The 17026-nt window shown below is 45.1% G+C and overlaps 1 protein-coding gene across 4 annotated transcripts in view; it reads left to right on the forward strand.

Annotated features, from left to right (window-relative positions):
- The window catches only part of DGKI (diacylglycerol kinase iota), a gene marked incomplete at its 5' end in the record, with an annotated part of 437574 nt that extends 421879 nt beyond the window's left edge, over positions 1-15695 (forward strand). For all 4 annotated transcript variants that reach the window (XM_082693877.1, XM_082693879.1, XM_082693878.1 and 1 more), the window contains 3 exons: positions 5173-5209; positions 6874-6973; positions 11118-15695. In XM_082693877.1, coding sequence (XP_082550003.1) covers positions 5173-5209; positions 6874-6973; positions 11118-11234 — 254 coding nt within the window. In that variant the 3' untranslated portion in view covers positions 11235-15695. The remainder of the gene's footprint in view (positions 1-5172; positions 5210-6873; positions 6974-11117) is intronic.
- Between the last annotated feature and the right edge of the window lie 1331 nt (positions 15696-17026).

Genomic DNA, 17026 nt, shown 5'->3' on the forward strand with positions numbered 1-17026 from the left:
CCCTCCTCCTTCTTTGTGCCCCTCCGAGAGACTTTTGTGTTGCTTTAGGCTTTTACCACCCTGCACATTGTGCTCCTTTGTTTTTATTCTCCCGCTCCCACCCCTGGGCCCCCCTACGGTGTGTCCTGATAGAAATCTCACTCATGCATTTCCTTTTTGATTTCAATGGCTTATTTTGTCTTCCCCCATTTTCTGTCTCTAGTCTTTCTTTTTTTTTTTTCTTTTTCTTTACCCCCCTTTTTCGGCCTCTGGTCCCCGAGAGAAAGGACCACCATCCCGCTGGGACAGGATGATGGTGCTGTTAGAATTCCCAGTGCCAGCTCGCCCCACATCTGTGCGGCTTTTGTCCCGGGGCAGAGGAGGATTTGGAATGGTCTGCTGGCAGCGTCAGGGAGACTAATGGGAAATGAGTCCGGGGACAGAGAGGCCGTGGGGAGGTGGAAGGAATAGCAAAGGGGATTTGGATGCCTTGGTGTGGGAAGCAAACTAAAGCATGCACGTGACGGAAGACATATCCTATAGGATACAGGGACGGTGTTGAAGACTGGGTTGCTCCAGCAAGAGCTGGGGCGTCCAGTGAGCACCGGCCAGCACACTTGCAGTTTGGAAAGCTTGACTGCCTAACCTCTCGTTCCATTTCCCATGTTGGGAGATTGGTGAAGTCTGGCTTCCTTTTGCATTTCCTGGCTTTCCCCCCAATACTGATGTGTCTCTCCTCTTAGTACCTTCCCCCCTTATTTTTCAGACTGTTTCCTATATAGCACAGTCTTTGGAATCCATGTTACATTTGTGGATCTTTCTTTGAGGAAAAATGAGGATGCTGGCTGGGATCCACATTGATTTTTAAATGTTTTCATTCATTCATTAAAAGAAGTCAATTCTGCCCCCGTGAACCTTTGAGAAAAAATTTTACAGCGATAGCCACTGCTAACTCTTAGGGTTCGAATTGCTTTGTTTGCGTTAACACATTTAATTCTTAAAACAATCCTCCATCGTGAACGCTCTTATCTCCTTCCGGCAGAGGGTGACAGCTGAAGCACAGTGGTGTTAGGCTACTTGCCAAAACCCGTATGTAGTATATGGTCTCTGCCCTCCATAGTTCCGAAACCCGGTGAGGGTCGATCGATAGAAGTATTACATGCAGGGTTCCCGTGACAGCTGGTGCAGAGCTGTACGATCGATCGTCTGCCTCTGAAAGTTTCATGGAGAAACGTGTACATGTGTCCCTTCGATCGGGACTGGACCGTTGTTTTCTGGTGTAGGTCAGGTGCAGGGCTGAGTGGGGACATTGTAGTAAACCCTAGGAGGGACGGAGAACCAAGACGTCCTTTTACATTCAGGGAATACACGTGAGCTCGCAGCTCACAGTGTCGTGAAATTTCTTCCAGTTCCCTAAGGGAGATGGCATGATATCCACAACCAGACCATATGCACACCTAAAATATACAATAAGCCCTGCGTCCGCATATTCAGCATGGATAGAAGTTGGAAGAATTCCATCCTCTTTTCTTTCTCTTGGGCTCTCCCTTGTGAGTGAGACTCAAATTAACTTTCCAAAAATCCTAGATGCTATTTTTTTGGAAATACTTTTTCCTTTAAAGAGACTTTAAAGAGACTTTGTGAGGGCTGTGTGGATTCTTTTGGGGATCTCTGGCCAAATCAGAATATTGGAGAATCCACGCTACTCACCTGCACGGGGCACTACTATAAACAGCACAAAATGCGACGGAAGGAGCTCCCAGCAGGTCACGTACAGGAAGAGAAGCTCTAGCCTGTTCTTGGGCGGCACTTGGCACTTAGTTAAGCCTCTTCTCATTTCCTCCTCGGAACCCCCCTCTCGCCGGCATTATGCAAACACAGTTATTTTCAAGCAGGTTGAGAAATTATTAGAAGAGGTGTCCGTGCTATTAAAAGCCGCTCCGGACCCCTCCTGTCATCGGTTCACTGCTACCGTTGCCCGTTCATGGGCGATTTGCCCGACAGTGTTCAAAACGTGCTGCTCTCTTGTGATTACATAGATTGACAGGAAGAGGAGGAAACTTTGGGTTAATTAAGTCCATCATCCCAGAGCCCATTCCACTCACGAAACCCATAATTGGAGTTTTGTTAGGTTTTAATTAAGAGAAAGAATATCTCATTTTAGGAGCAGCACCACTTCCTCTCACCTCTGTCAGCCTCCAAGGACTAAAAGGAGGGAAGGGGAAAGTGAGAGGCAGCTACAGGCATGCGGGGCGCACAGACCGGAGAATCAGCCTCTCATGGTTCGGGGCTGGCTGCGTTTATGGGGATTTTTATAAAACACTCGGGGAACAAGGACTCTTCTCTTCCTCGTCCCCACTTCCAGAGTGTCAAACGATGATGGTTTTAGCACAGATTTAGCTGGGCCTGCAGCCTCTCCCCGACATGGTGGTGTGGACCCTGGAGCCATGGGTACGGCTCTGAGGGCTAAGGGGGAGGAGGGTGCGGCCTCTGGTGCCTGAACAGGCTTGTACTCACAGGGGCTGGCAGAACGGAGCTGCCGCAAGTGCAGTGGGGCTGGTTTGCTCCCGTTCACAGAGCTGCATTCCAAAGGAATGGCTCCAGAGGTTCCCTCAAGGTGGCCGGCACCCTCCGGCACCCTCTGTGAGGACCGCTGGACACTCTAAGCACTCTTGTTCTCGACCTTGTGGAGAAATCCCTGCCAGCCATTGAGGGGGTCTGGAGCACTGGTTCTCAGGACATGGAATCTGAGTCAACAAGTAGCTTCAGAAGTCAACAGAGATAAATGCAGAGCCCAGGACACTCCCTCCGTCCACGGATGCTCCGCATCTCAGCTTAGTGTAATCTGCTCCCGGCAGAGAGTAGGACCCTTCAGATCCAAACTTCAGGCATGGCATGCAGCGGCCCAGCTCCCATTTTAAGCATATGGCTTATATGAACTTACGAAACCGCACAACAGTCCTGATAAATACTATCAATGCTTCTTTATCGTCCTTGGCCATTGAGAGACTAAGAGTAAATGAACTTGCCCGAGATCCAGTAAGTGCCAGGTAGAGCCCGAATTTGGAAGCAAGGAGGTTCAGCTCCGGTACCCATCGCCACACTGTACCGTCTTGCCCTTCCGTGGGTGTTTGTTGTGGGTATTATCATTCATGCTTCCTTAGAACCACAAGACTGAGGAAGAACAATAAAGGAGTTAAGTCTTTGCTAAGTCCTTAATGTAGGATGGGTGCTGGAAAAATACTAAATATTCTTACACGGCAGGGATTTGGTATAATTCATTTAGGGAGAGAGGTATAGGCCTGAAAAGCAAATACATAATACAAGGGTGGAACCAAGTCCGTGTCACAGGAGCGCAGAGAGGGGAGAGAGTCTTTCTGTCAAAGCTGGTCTCTGCAGAAGGCCTGTCACAGACTGGGCTTCACAGGACCGGTAACATTTAGGTGTGTGGCTAGAAAAGAGAAGGTTGTTCTGGATCAGGACAGTGGAGGGAATAAGCTCTGTGAGCTGGGGAGAGACCAAGAGACAGGCTGGTGATGGCACAGCTACCCGTTGAATGGATATAAAAAAATGGGACCTGGAGCGAATTGAGGAAGGTCGGTTCCAGGTGAAAGACCGCTGACCTTCCCGGTTGACCACTTGGGAGTGAGCAGTCAGTACGCTGAATCGGAAACCTGGAAATCCGAATGAAAAGAGAGATTTTCATTTTTCTTAGTAACTGTTTCGGTATGTTAATTACGCTCCAGGCAGAGACCAATTAGGAAGCCTAATTTGTCAAAGAGGACAAAGGGAAGAGGCGAACAGGGCAGAGGGTATGAGGGAAGAGTCACGTGGCCTAGACGACCAGTAGATGTGAAAGAAGAGGCAGCTTCTTGGATGACCGGGAGGATTGTGAAGGTCCCGCAGCACCTCGGTCATCCTCTTGGCCAGTGACTTTCCATGGTTGGAAAGTCCTAACCTCTTCCCTTTCTTCTTTTTACGTAATAAGTAATCACATAAGCACATTTTCAGTGATAATGATACCTGACAAGACAGTCAGGAAATCAACAGGGTCCTATTTCTAAAGACTAGAATGCTCAATACCTAGAACTGCGTTCGGCACATCCAAGCCCATTTATTCATTAATCCAAACAAACATGTAAGCGTCTGCTTCGTCCCAGGCTCCATGCCAGGCACTGAGGAAGGACGCAGTGGTAAACAAAGCATAGGCCACAGCTTCAAAGGGGTTTACCGGAGTCTAGTTGTACAGAGAGACAAATCAGCAGGTGGTTTTATTACGGTTTGAATGTCATGATCGCTAATTACATAGCCCTTCCCATCTAGGACAATCTCAATTTGGATGATGAATTATGTCACCCTCCCAATTAGAGGACAGGGGTTAGTGTCCAAAGTGAGGGGGCATATAGGCCGAACATTTAATGCAGAATTCCGAGTAGAGATTGTAGAAGGCTTTATGGGAAATGTGTCTCAGCTGATACCTGCAGACTGATTAGAGTACAGGAGGGCTGGGGAGGGCAGCAGTGGTGCAGAAGGTAGAAAGGTGGCCATTCCAAGCGTTGTTGGCAGATTGAATGATTTAATTGTTGAGCAAATAGAATATCATCAGTGCACACACCCACTGGACATTTCCGTCTCTAAGGAAGCATCTATAACCATTTGGTGTTTATACATAACATTTCTTCTAGGTCTTTGAAGGGAAATTTTATGAAAAATATAATTTTACTCTGTTTCTAGAAGATAGATATTGGACTGGATGATATCTATGGTATCTTGTAGCTTTAAAATCATACTGTATAAAAGCCCATCTCAAACAATCTGCCGCTGGGGAATGATAATCCTTAAAGCCCACCAACGTGTCCCCGTCCTCCCAAGGTAACCCTTTAGTTATTTCTCACTTATTCTATTCTGATGGATTTTATTTCTTCAACCTGGTTGAAAGCTGTTTTAAAAGCATAGCCTGTATCATCCCATGCATATTGGTCGGTGGTGGTTGGGAAGTTGGTGAGTGGGAATAGAGAAAACCTGTCTTTTCGGGGGGCAGAGCGGGGGAGGTGGTCCTATTATCCCTCCCACCGAGTGACTCTACTTCATTCACCTTTCCAAGGTGTTTTAATTCTGTGACTATAGATTTTTTGTGTTAATGGTTAGTTTCTGGATTTATTTTTGATGGCGTCTTCCTTTCCTCTTCTTTAGGACCTTCTGAGTTATTGGATATGGCAGACAGCGAAACGTGAGTGTTGCCTTTGTTACATAGTTGAGATTATTTTCTTCAGAGAGTATTTGGAGGAGAAGGTAGTCTATAGAGCCTACAACAGATAATTTAAATGTCAGTGGTAAGAAGTTCACTTTCCATTGTATTTATAACCAGGCAGGGCTAATCTTCTCAATCAAGAATCACACAATAAAAATTGATGACAAGAATCATAACGACTGCACGCACAGTCGTTGCTGTTCATCATTTAGAACTTTCTATGCGCAAGGTAGTTTTGCACAGTGCATCACAGACTGCTGAAAAGTCTAAATAAATACATCTACCTTTTTAATTTACTTTTTCTCAACTGGGGCTTGTGAGAAAATTACGTCCTAATACCCTATAGCGTGCTTTGTTTGTAATGAAACCTATACTGGGTCTGGAATGCAACAAGGTGTATGCAGCCATTGGAGAATTAAGAATATAGTCATTCCAACCATTTTTATGTTCTGTGGTTCAGATGAGAAACTCTCGTTGAGAAGATCATCCTCTCTGGGGTGGTCCTCAAACTCATGATGTTTGTTTTCAACTTTTTTTATTCCTAGGGAAGCAAAATAGCTCCTCCTCCCCAAGTAGGAACAAAGAAAGGCTAACCGTCTCCCCCTGAAAGCCTTATAGAAAGCACTATAAAACTTCAAAGACATTTGAAAGGAGATAAAAATGGGTGGGGAGGAGCTCAGTAGGTCTGGAGGAGGAAAAGGAGAAAAGAGTAGGATGGAAGCTGAGTGGAAAGGATAGACTTCCATGGTTATGACTGACTAGAAAGGGAAGACACCGTCCGTTGTGACAGAGACTTTGTCCGCTCACCCCAACCTATTGGCAAGGTTGTCACTTATGCATTTGTTCTAAGGACTGCATTTGATTTTCCATACGCTTTGGCCTTAAACACCTTTTCAGTATTGGACTCAGAATGGAAATCTCCTCCTCCCTGGACTGCCCCATAGAGGCGGTGGAAATGGCTACTTAGCTTTGCCATCTTCCTGCGGCCAACAGGGGAGAGCTCATGTTCCCAGCTCCCCCAGATGTCCTCTGTGGTGGCCCATGCACTCCCACCTGCCATTCACACGGCATCAGTAGGTTGGGTGGCTTGTGTTGACCTGGTCCTTCCACGCCAAGTCCCCCAGAGACACTCCGCCAAGGGCCAGATGATGGTGTGCCAAGCCCTGCGTTGAGCTGCCGGAAAGGCCTCTGGTCTCCCATGCCTGCCCCATATGTCTCTGATCTGGTGCCCCTATGTTCTGCCCGAACGTGCCCACAGAGGACATTGTTTCATGGGGCTAGGCCCGGTCTCCCGTCTCCCGCATCAGTGTGTTCAGCAGTGCTACTGGGTGTTACCTAAATCCAACGCTAGTGGTTGAAAACAAAATCACTCAGCCTAGTTAACACTGTGAGACAAGCGACTGGTGTCAGATGATTATGGTTCGTTGATGACTGAAGGCATTTTTAGACACCCCCTCACCCACCTCCCCCGAAGGCGCCCAGCCCCCGGTCTCCGCTACGGATAGGGAAGGAGGCGGATGAGCACAGAACCCCAGCAGGAGGGATAGGAAGCTCCCCTCACCCCCTCCCTGCCGCCTCCGCCCCACTCCCACCCCTGCCCCCAACCCCTTTATGGGTGGTTTCCCATTTCGTCTTTGATTTAGGGGTGAGACCGCACTGCACAAGGCTGCCTGCCAGCGGAACCGGGCTGTGTGCCAGCTTCTGGTGGACGCGGGAGCATCTCTGAGAAAGACGGACTCCAAGGTAACTCGAGGACTGAGGGCAAACATCCTCCCGCCGGGCACGATCGCTGGCCCCATCGCCTTCACTTGTGCCGGCAGCAAAGGCATCCTTTCTGTGCTTATGGAAGTGCCTGGGGCTTTGGAAAAAGGAGGAAAAAATAAAGTGCTTCATTTAGAGAAACTGTAGTTTAAATGTATAAGCACAAAGGGGAAGGGTGTGTGCTTGCCTATGGGACTTTATAAACCTCTGAATGTGCTGGCCTTGGGACTTTGGGGTTGTCCTGCCCCCTGCCCCGGCCAGCAGCCAAGTTGTGGGGAGGTGAGGTTCAAAGCCCTGGGAAAGGGGTAGAAGACACCGGCCTGCTTTGGAATTTCGCCTTCAGCGACTTTATCTAGAGTAGCTTCCGATCTGTGATTTCTGTGGCCCCGCATCCGGGTGTCCAGGTCATTAGCTGTCTCTGTCAGGGTGGTCAGCCGGAGAGAGGGTTACTGCCTTAAATCTGGTGCCTTTATGTTGGCTTTTTATTTTTAAAAAAGTTTCTTTCTACTTATTTTCGTATATTTTTCCCTAAAAGTTAACCCCTGAAGTTAGGGTGGGAATTTCATCAATGCGGAAACTGAAACCAAAGGAGAGCTCTGTGCCCTGAGACCAGGAGCTGAGCCTGAAGCCAAACTCAGCTCTTTTGAGCCCCAGCCCAGCAGATGAGTCGTTCTCACTTGGGGACAGAGCACTCCCCGGATCCAACAGGATGGAGGAGGCAACAAAGCAATAAAGTGGGGTTTTCTCCCATGGTTTGCCTAATGTCTTTGTCTTACAGTGGTCCTCTGGCATCGGGACCTGAAGCATGGTTGGTTTCCCTGCAGCAAAAGGCATGTCAGTCTGGATTTAAAGCGTGTTCCTATCTTGAGGGCAGTGAGGCCAGAAACTGATAGTGTGACCTACATGCCGACCTTGAGGGAAAGATGCCCACAGGTAGAGGTCGGGTGTCAGGAGAAACTCCACTCAGGAGATCTGAGATCAGGCTGTACTGGGAGTCGTTCTTTTACAGAAAGCACCAAGGAAAGGCCTGGAAGCTGGAGCAGAGGAAGAGGTAAAGCTCAGTGCAGCCCCAGGACTGTAGCCCAGGAGAAGGGACGGGGTGGGGGGCAGAGGGGGGGGGACAGTTAATACAGAACATCGGTACCACAAAGGAGACCGAGCAGCTCTGAGAAACCATCCTGGGTAGACGCGAAGAAAGGACAAATCGTTTAACTGTAGAGAGTTGCAGAGAAGAATTTTAACATAAAGATGAGGGTTTCATTAAGCTAAGGCAGTGTATAACCTAAGTTTGGAGCCGATGAATGTAGCCGAGGAACACAGACCTGTTCCTTATAGGACTTGAGCCCCACGAGACCTCTTGAAGTGACGAGCACCTGCTTTGGTCCATTTTCCCCCGGGGTGTCCTACAACTGCAGTGAGCGCCATAAAATAACTTTGTCTCCCGCGTGGACCTCTTTTCCTTCTAACCCAGTTCTGAGCCAGCAGCACTGCCTGATTCTCCACGCTCCCCGCAGCCACCAGATCCCTGCTCTCCAAGGGAGGTCCCTGGCTGCCTGGGTTCCTCGCTAGGGCTGTCGGACATGCTAAGCTGTGTCTGTTACCTGTCTGGTTAGCTAAGTGGGCGTAGGGTCATTTGAAACCGAGGAGCAGCTAAGGGCTCCGTGGGATATTCTTCCCAGATGATATTTGCGCTTAAACTCTTCTTCGTGTAACCCGATGGAGAAACACCAACCCTCTAGGCAGGATTGGGGAGGCCTCGGTTTCAGGGAGGTTTGGCTTGGCTGGGCCAACTCCCCGCACAGGGTGGCAGTTGTCTACTTCACCATGCAAAGGACTGCTCTTACCTCAGGAAATCAAAGGAAAAGAGGAGCACTGGGAAAGAGACAAAAGACTGGGCAGGACACCAGGCCCCGGAGCAGACTCGTCTTGTTTATCTTTCTAAGTTTCTGAATCAGATAAATGGGCTCCACATTCCTTGAGATTGTGTTCTCTTTTGTTGAGTGTGTGTGTGCTTTTTTCCAAAACACCGCTTCCTTATTTTTATGATTATGAATATAGTGCATTCTTATATAGAAAACTCTAGCAATGCAAAGAATATCTAAAAAAGATTAAAATCATGAGAAATCTCACACTCTATGACCTATATACTATTAACATTTTAATGATCTCTCTTCACATGTAGGTATGCCTGTTTTTCTCTCTCATTTTTTTTTTTTTAAGTCAGTGAAGTCCTACTGTTTTTTCATGCTATTGTAGAATGCTTTTGTCTCCCAACGTTGTGTTCTAGAAGTCTTACCATATGAAATAGTCTACGCTTCATCCTTTCGGGAGATCTGTTAATTTTTCCATTTTGTAATTTTATGCTAAGTTAAGCAGAACATGATAATTATGACTGGATCTTTTCCTAGATTTTTTTTTTCTTTTTTGGAGAGAAGCAATGTCTTAAGAATTTTCCTTGATGCGGAATAGCTCCTTTAAAAACCAACTCAAGGGCCACCTCGGTTCACCTCTCTGAATACTTGGGAGCTAGTAATTCCAACTTCATTAATATTGAAGACTAGATAGTCTATTAATACTGTAAGCAAGATGTAAAAACTTCCTGTAGGAACTTTAAGCTAGCAGTTCAATATTAAATCCCAGATAAATAAGTAAAATTTTAGAAAGAATCCAGAGCCACTGTTACTTTCCTTTTATCCTCTACCCACTTACCCTTGTAAGCCACAGGGAACAGGCTTAATTGAGCTTGACACTCGCCATTGGAGTGACTCAGATGGAGGCTGAGAAGCCTGCAGTAATTTTTGTAATACTCGTGTGCACTTATACATGGAGCTGTTTCTTTGGTACAATGACCATGCCTCCATCTTTTTGAATTTAATATCACTTTTTAAATAGATAAAGCCATATCACTGAACAAAAATTAGAAGACTCAGGGAGTGTTCGGTAATATCTTTATGCATGCAAAAGAATGGAGACCTTCCTTCCTTCTACTACTGAATTCTATCTATTGACCTCCTTCGAGATATATCATGTGTGTGTATATAAATATACATACGGCTTTAGAGTAGGCTGCAAGAAATGATACAATCTTTTAAGATGATGTAGAAGAACATTGCATGACATAAATTTTTGATAAATATATCAAATCCACTTAATAAAGTGGGAAAAAAGTGTGTTATATAATAGGATGTAAACAGAGTATGGGTTTTTTTTTAACTTTTTTTTTTTTTTTGAGAGAAAAAGTGCAAGGGGGGAGGGGTGGAGGGAGAAGAAAAGAGAGAATCTTAAGCAGACTCTGCACTCAGCACGGAGACCAACATGGGGCTTGATCTCAGAGCTCTGAGATCATGACCTGAGCTGAAATCAAGAGACAGATGTTTAACTGATTGAGCCACCCAGGTATCCCATAGTATGGTTTTCTGTTTATAAAAATTTTCTGTGTAGAGCCATAGAAAAAGACAAATTGGCTACTCTGTGGAAGGTTAACGGCGGTTAATTATCTTAGTGTAGTATAGGAATTAATGGTGATTTTTATTTTCTTCCTCAAAATTTTGTGCTTTTCCAAGTTTATTTAATCAATATTTATCACTTTTATAGTCCAAAATTGACTCTCTTTTTGGAGAGATGAGATATTCTGAATTGGAAAAACTTAACTGAAGACTTTGAAACCAGCAAAGAAACCTTTTTAGATCATTTACAAGGATCTGGTCCTCTCATTGTCTGCTTGCTGCTTCCCAGGGTTTAGCATCATGGAAGCGTCTGGCGTCAGAAGTCCAAATGCCTACTTCCTACTTTTCTGTTCAGTGATTTCTCTTGCCCTTCTCCCAGAAAGAATTGGGGTTCCCAGACTCAGGGTGCCACACCATTTCCTGCTGTGGACTCAGTTTCTCTCAACCCCACTTTCCTCAGCTGTAAGCCCCACCTGTCAAGTGATCTTGCCTTTCTCTCGAACTTACCTACCTCATGTGTTTAATGTGGCAATAGATTTGAAAGTGTCTTGTCAACTCTAAAACCATAAGCATGGAAAAATCCTTTAGTGAGTGAACTTTGAACACCTCTTTGATTTAAAAAAAAAAAAAAATCTCATTGCAAGTATTTATGTCTCTTTCCTTCCCATTGTCACCTTTAGGGTAAGACACCTCAAGACAGAGCCCAGCAGGCTGGAGACCCAGATTTGGCTGCTTACCTAGAAAGCCGCCAGAACTATAAGATCATTGGCCATGAGGACCTGGAAACTGCTGTTTGACCCTGGTAGATCGCAAAGAGAACCTGAGCAAGTGTATCACCTGTGCCCTCCCGGCAATTGGGCAGCTCCCCTGGAAGAAGCTGTTGGAATCCACAAATATGTCTTTCTCTGCAAGAATCTAGCTGAGACCATGCCACCAGTTGTTAAGGGCTACCAGACATGCAACAGAACATGATAGCCCACTGAGGAAGAGGCAGGATACCTGGAGATTTGTGGAATACACATTCCACAAAATTTGATCCTTATTGCTTCCAGCAAGTAGCATGAGCTGCTGTGTTCACCTGTATAATTTATTTTCGAGATTCACAGGATGTTCATACAAATGGCACTGCTCCCTCCTCCGCCATGCATTCACGATTCCTCCGTACTACACAATTCTACTGCAACTAGCCACCATTCCAAAAAAAAAAAAAAAAAATACGATCTGCTGTCTTTACACTCAGTCTCTGAAGACCACAAGACACTCTGGAGGTCTCTGAAAGCCCTCTGGATGTCCTACAAAAATGCAACTGTAAAGCTGCTCCCATTTCCAAGACGAAATATACCAAGACTATTAGTGATTCTTTGCATGTCTCCCCTCCCTCCCTCGTCCCTTGTCATTCTGTAGGAGCTGGGACGTGCCACATGGATAATGTCTTCGTGTGTGCTGTATCTCTAAGGTATGGCGAGGTGGCATGGGAGGGAGCCCGGGGGCCGGCCCTGGCTGCGGGGATGTTGCTGATTGCCACGAAGGACTGGTTCAGCTTGGGCTGTTTGCACAACCCCATACTGCCTACGTGTAGCCATCTTTGCCTTTTGCTGTGATAGAGACGAGCAAAGGATTAAATGAAGGCCCACGGCTGGTTTGGCAGAATCACTGGATTTTAAGTGCTGTTGAAGTTGCTGAGCAGAAAACCATGTGTGGGGACTGTGGTTACAGGAAATGGAGCACTGTGACAGCATTTGCTTCTAGACTTTCTCGAGTGATAATAGAAAGCAGGCTAATTGACTTGAAATAAAACAGCCAATGCAAAAGTAGCAACATATGTCAAAATAACTCACTTAAGCGAGAACACAGTCACTGGCATGTTGCACGGAGGCAAATAAGTAGAGACTCTTGGGTGTAGTGGTGAGAGGGGTCCCGTTTTAGGTTTTCCTTCTAAGTGTTTGGTTTTCATTACCCCGAGTAAGCCTTATCCCAAGGACAAAGCCTTGTTTTATGAGTTCCACTGCCGGATTTCCAGGATGGCTGGGTCTTCCCGATGGACGCTTCCCCTTTTACTTGTCAGGTCCCAAGGTCATGCCTGATGGCGCTGCAACCCCATTTCTTACATATGGGGTAGTCTAATTTATTCTTTTCTCTGTTTCCCCCTACCAGGAAATTCTTAGTAGAAACCCACTGTGGGAACCCTAACCAGAAATGTGTCTTCTGGCGTTGGAAGTACAACTTTGAATCCCACCGTAGATCACTTTGTACTTACTGGTCCCTCTAGTAGAGACTCTGTGATAACTACTAGAGCAGGAGGAAAGGGCTCCTAACTTTCAGTGAACATGTCTACTTGACTTGGGCAGAAGTCAGAAATGAAAGTGGGTGATCCAGGGTTGTTTCAGACTAAAACTGATGTCTTCTGAGCTTTCTTCCATTTTGTTCTTAGACATAAGCAAAGTGCTTTCCTAGCGTCTCTGCATGTGAACATATAAATGATTGTGTTTCCACATTCACTTTAAAGGTCCAGAGGTGACGCATTGCTTACCTGAATCGCGTTTTGGTCACATATCATTTTGAGAGGACACATAGGAAAACTGTATTAAGGAGAAATAGCTTCTCTGGGGATGGGGGTAAAGGATCTCTTTAGCTGTTTCAAAATCAAATTATTGGTGTCATTTCTAGCTGTGGAAGCATAGGTTGGGTATGAGCCATCTATTTCCATCTATCAATGTTCGCGATGGAATTATCTGTTGGGCTTTATGCTGAGGTGAGGAGGATGGCAGTAGATTGTCTCCAGAAACTGGAAAAAAAATAGGCTCCAGGAGAATTTAATCCCTGGGCTTCATCTGGGAGTTTTTCAGTTGGTAGGAATGTCAAAGAGAGGTGGTGATGACAGAAATATAGTCCTTGAAACACACCAGAATCTGGCTTTGAATGGTGCCTTCCCTTCCCTAGATTGAGCCAAATAGTTGGCCACACAGTTGCTTACCCAGATCCCATCTCTGGGATGAAGGACTGTTTTCACCAGCTACCATCTCCTATTTCTTTGTGATGTTTCAAAGCAGCCCAGAGAGAATTTATGGTATAGATGGCTACAGGCCAGTTTAAATAGGTCCATCTGAAGTCACAGTAAATTCCTGGTATGAAATAGATAAAGTAATGACTACTGTAGGGGTTCTTATGCATTTGGAAATCACTCCAAGCTCCCCCCCCACAAAAGAGTTCTGCATTATGGATGGGAAACTATGTACAGCCAAGGCAAATATCTTTTTGAAAAAGCAAAGACCCTCGGGACTTGGGTTTTCCAACAAAAGAACATCAAAAATGAACAGAACAGATACATAGTTAATGGATTCAATATTAAACCTACCTTCTGTAGCATTTCTTAAAGTCCTGGCCTTCAGAAGGAGCTGGGGCCATATGCTCCAGGAGTTTCCAGCTCAGCTCGAGCATATAGTATCCCCTTTAGTGGGCCATCAGAAAGGGCAGAAACCAGTGGTCTGGCCCTGGTCTATATCTGGAAACCCACAAACATTTAAAGGACATAAAACTGTATACTTACAGGAATACCATTTTCCACAAACCCTCTCAGGACAGGGCTGGCGCGTGGCTGGCTTAGCTGCCCATTGTCCTCTGTGCTTGGCTCTGAAGAGCCCTTCGTGGGCAGATGCTTTCTGCTTGGGGCTTCCATTTGTGGATTTCGGTTGATAGGGAGGAGTGTGAGAAATGGAAAGTTACTTCAAGACAACAGGAGAGAACCTTCAGGTCATTATTTTCAGAACCACATATTCCGAAAGTACACATTTAATGGAATAGAACCTGGTTTAGAACCCAGCTTCCCCCAGTGAAGCTGTGCTTTATCACATTCAGGGACTGATAGAAAACAAAAACAAACAACAGCAACAGCAAAAGAAGCCAAGAAGGAAATAAACACCGCGGCCACAAATTTCACTTTGAGAGTTCTGGTTACCTTTATGGAGTCTATCACCTAAAACCGATGCAACTTCTGAAGAAGAGAAATTAGCTGGCAACTGCATGACCATGATGTTGGTGACTGCTGATAGAAAGCCCCCACACAGTCCCTGGCTCCCTCGCCCATCATGGTGGCTGGCCTTAGCACGTAAGCGGATGTGTTGGCATTGGGAGATACAAGCAGTCTGCATTTGGACCTTGTAATAGTTTCTTTGCCTAAAGGATTTCTGACATTCATTTCCTGGACGTCTCATAATATCCAGGTTTTATAATAATGTTTTATTTTTTTTAACATGTCAATTTTATTTCAAATATATAGATTTTTTAATCATAAAGGTAGAATATGCTTTTTATAGGAAAAAAAAGTTCTAATAGCACAGATGAGAATCACGGGCAAGGTCAAGGTTTCCTCTGTGCTCCTATAGTGGCCTGAGTCCCATTCCCCAGAGATAAACAGTGTTAACACTGATCAACATTGTTGCTTACAAGTTATGTCAGAAAGACTCTGTACATACAGCTTCCCCCCCCAACACACACACATAGAAATGTATTTATTTGTATACATATGTATGTATGGTATGTATTTATAATGTGCGATACACACTTTATTGTATAGGTTTCCAGTAAACAAAACATTTTACAAGCATGCTAATCATCTCTCTATGTATAGTAAAGCAAGCAAAGAAAAGCTAACAGGAAATTTTCCTTTATTCTTTGTTGTTTTTACAGCTGCTAAGCTGAGTTCTCTTACTGCAGCCACTCCAATTACACATGGCGTTTGCTATTGCCTGCCTGTGTCATAAAATCCATGACCAAGAGGTCTTATGATTGTTTAGGTTACCTACCATGAAGCACGAGACCTACCTTAGCCCAGAGTCTGGTCTGTGCTATTTTTGGATCACAAATGGAGAGTTTATTTCTCTGTCTAGCTCGTTCCCCATTACAAGGCTGATTTTGCAGGGCTAACACTCCCTACGTTGCCTAATGATATTTAATGCGGGCATGCTGCTGCCAGGAAGGTTTAGGAACTTGGGTACGGGCTGGGGTCTGAGGAGCCTGGCTTCCTTCCTATGGGAGTAGTTCACGAAAATCACTGAAAACAGTACCATCTTTAATTCATTTATGCTGTTTAAAAATGAGATAGATCATTGTTGAAATAATGCACCATAGCCATCAAATAAAACCAATTGCTCTATTTAAATGGGCTATTTTCAGTTTGGGTAAGAAAAATGTAGAACATGTATTAAATGAGAGACTTTTCTAATTGATTTTAAACACTTGTATAAAATCGTTTCTACCCAGGTCTCACTAGAGCCTTCTCTGAATCTCTCTACTTTATCGTTCTCTGAATTCCGTATTCAGCTGATTGCTGTAGTTTTTTCTCTGTCTGGTCTCTCAGATGGACTTTGGCCCCATCCCTTTCTGTGTCCTGGTCTTCACTGATCTCTAGCCACTCTAGTTTCTGACCTTGTCAAGAGTCCTCCTGGACTTCCGACCACCACCTTCAGTCATTTTGTCATACAGACACCCAAATCTTCCCCAGGTATTCCACTCAAGATGGATCAGAATGAAATTACCCTCTGGGACAAGTATCCATTTTGCCTGAAGGACAAATATATGTCCACTGACTTTGGTTACCCTATAAAGTTACAACATGCCTTATTCTGAGAAGCCACCTGCCATAGAAGTTTAGCACACATATGTCTTAGTCCTTCTGTGGTTGTCCACAATCATGGTGGCTTCTCCCACATCCAGTGATGTAAATCGCCTAGATGACTGGATTAGATACGTGTTATACCCCTAGTGGCCATCCATGGATTTTAGGCTGTCTCCCCAGAGTTTACTGAGAACCCTAAAAATAGGGACCGAGCAAGGAGGAGTGCCCTCAGAAAACCCACTCTCCCAGAACACAGAGCACTGACCCAATCCCAGAAAGAAAGCAGAAAAAAATAATTCTTAGGCTGTTGAAGCATTGTCATTTAGAGATTTGAATATTGAATGGTATCCTCACAGTAGACAGATTCTAAAGTCTATATATGTATTCAGGCATTCTGCATGCAATCATATGTTCGTGAATCAAGCATACATTTGTATATTTAATCATTGATATGAAAAGTAATTTATCCCTTGCTCTGCTGCAGGCAACATGCTAAGGATCTAAGAATGAAAGCAAGAGCCAAAACTCTTGAGTTCATGGAGCTGGCAACCTAGGAGAAGACAGATTCCAATAGCACATGGTACCAGGGAAGCATGCCCTGGGGAGCCCATCAGGCTTTTACATGCCAGTCACTCTTCAGCCAGCAATCTCTGAGTCCTATGAAATATGAGATGAGAATATAAATATTAAAGAAATTATATTTTGCATTTCTTTTTCCCAAGAGTCTTGGTCCTGTTCTTAAAAATGTATTTGCGACCAAGACTTCAAGATGAGACAGAAATATGACGCCAAAGGGAGCTAAAACTCAGGCTGTTTCTCAAGGATGGAACTAGAAGCAGTAGGCAGAATTTGCAGTGGGTTTTGACTGAATACAACAATGAAGTATAACTATTGTCCAAGAGTGGAGTGGGCAACCTTACAGAATTACACACGTTCAGCCCCTGGGATTGTTTGTGAACGGAGGCTCCCTGACCA

Source organism: Mustela nivalis (assembly GCF_964662115.1).
Source record: "Mustela nivalis genome assembly, chromosome: 12".
Lineage (NCBI taxonomy): Eukaryota > Metazoa > Chordata > Mammalia > Carnivora > Mustelidae > Mustela > Mustela nivalis.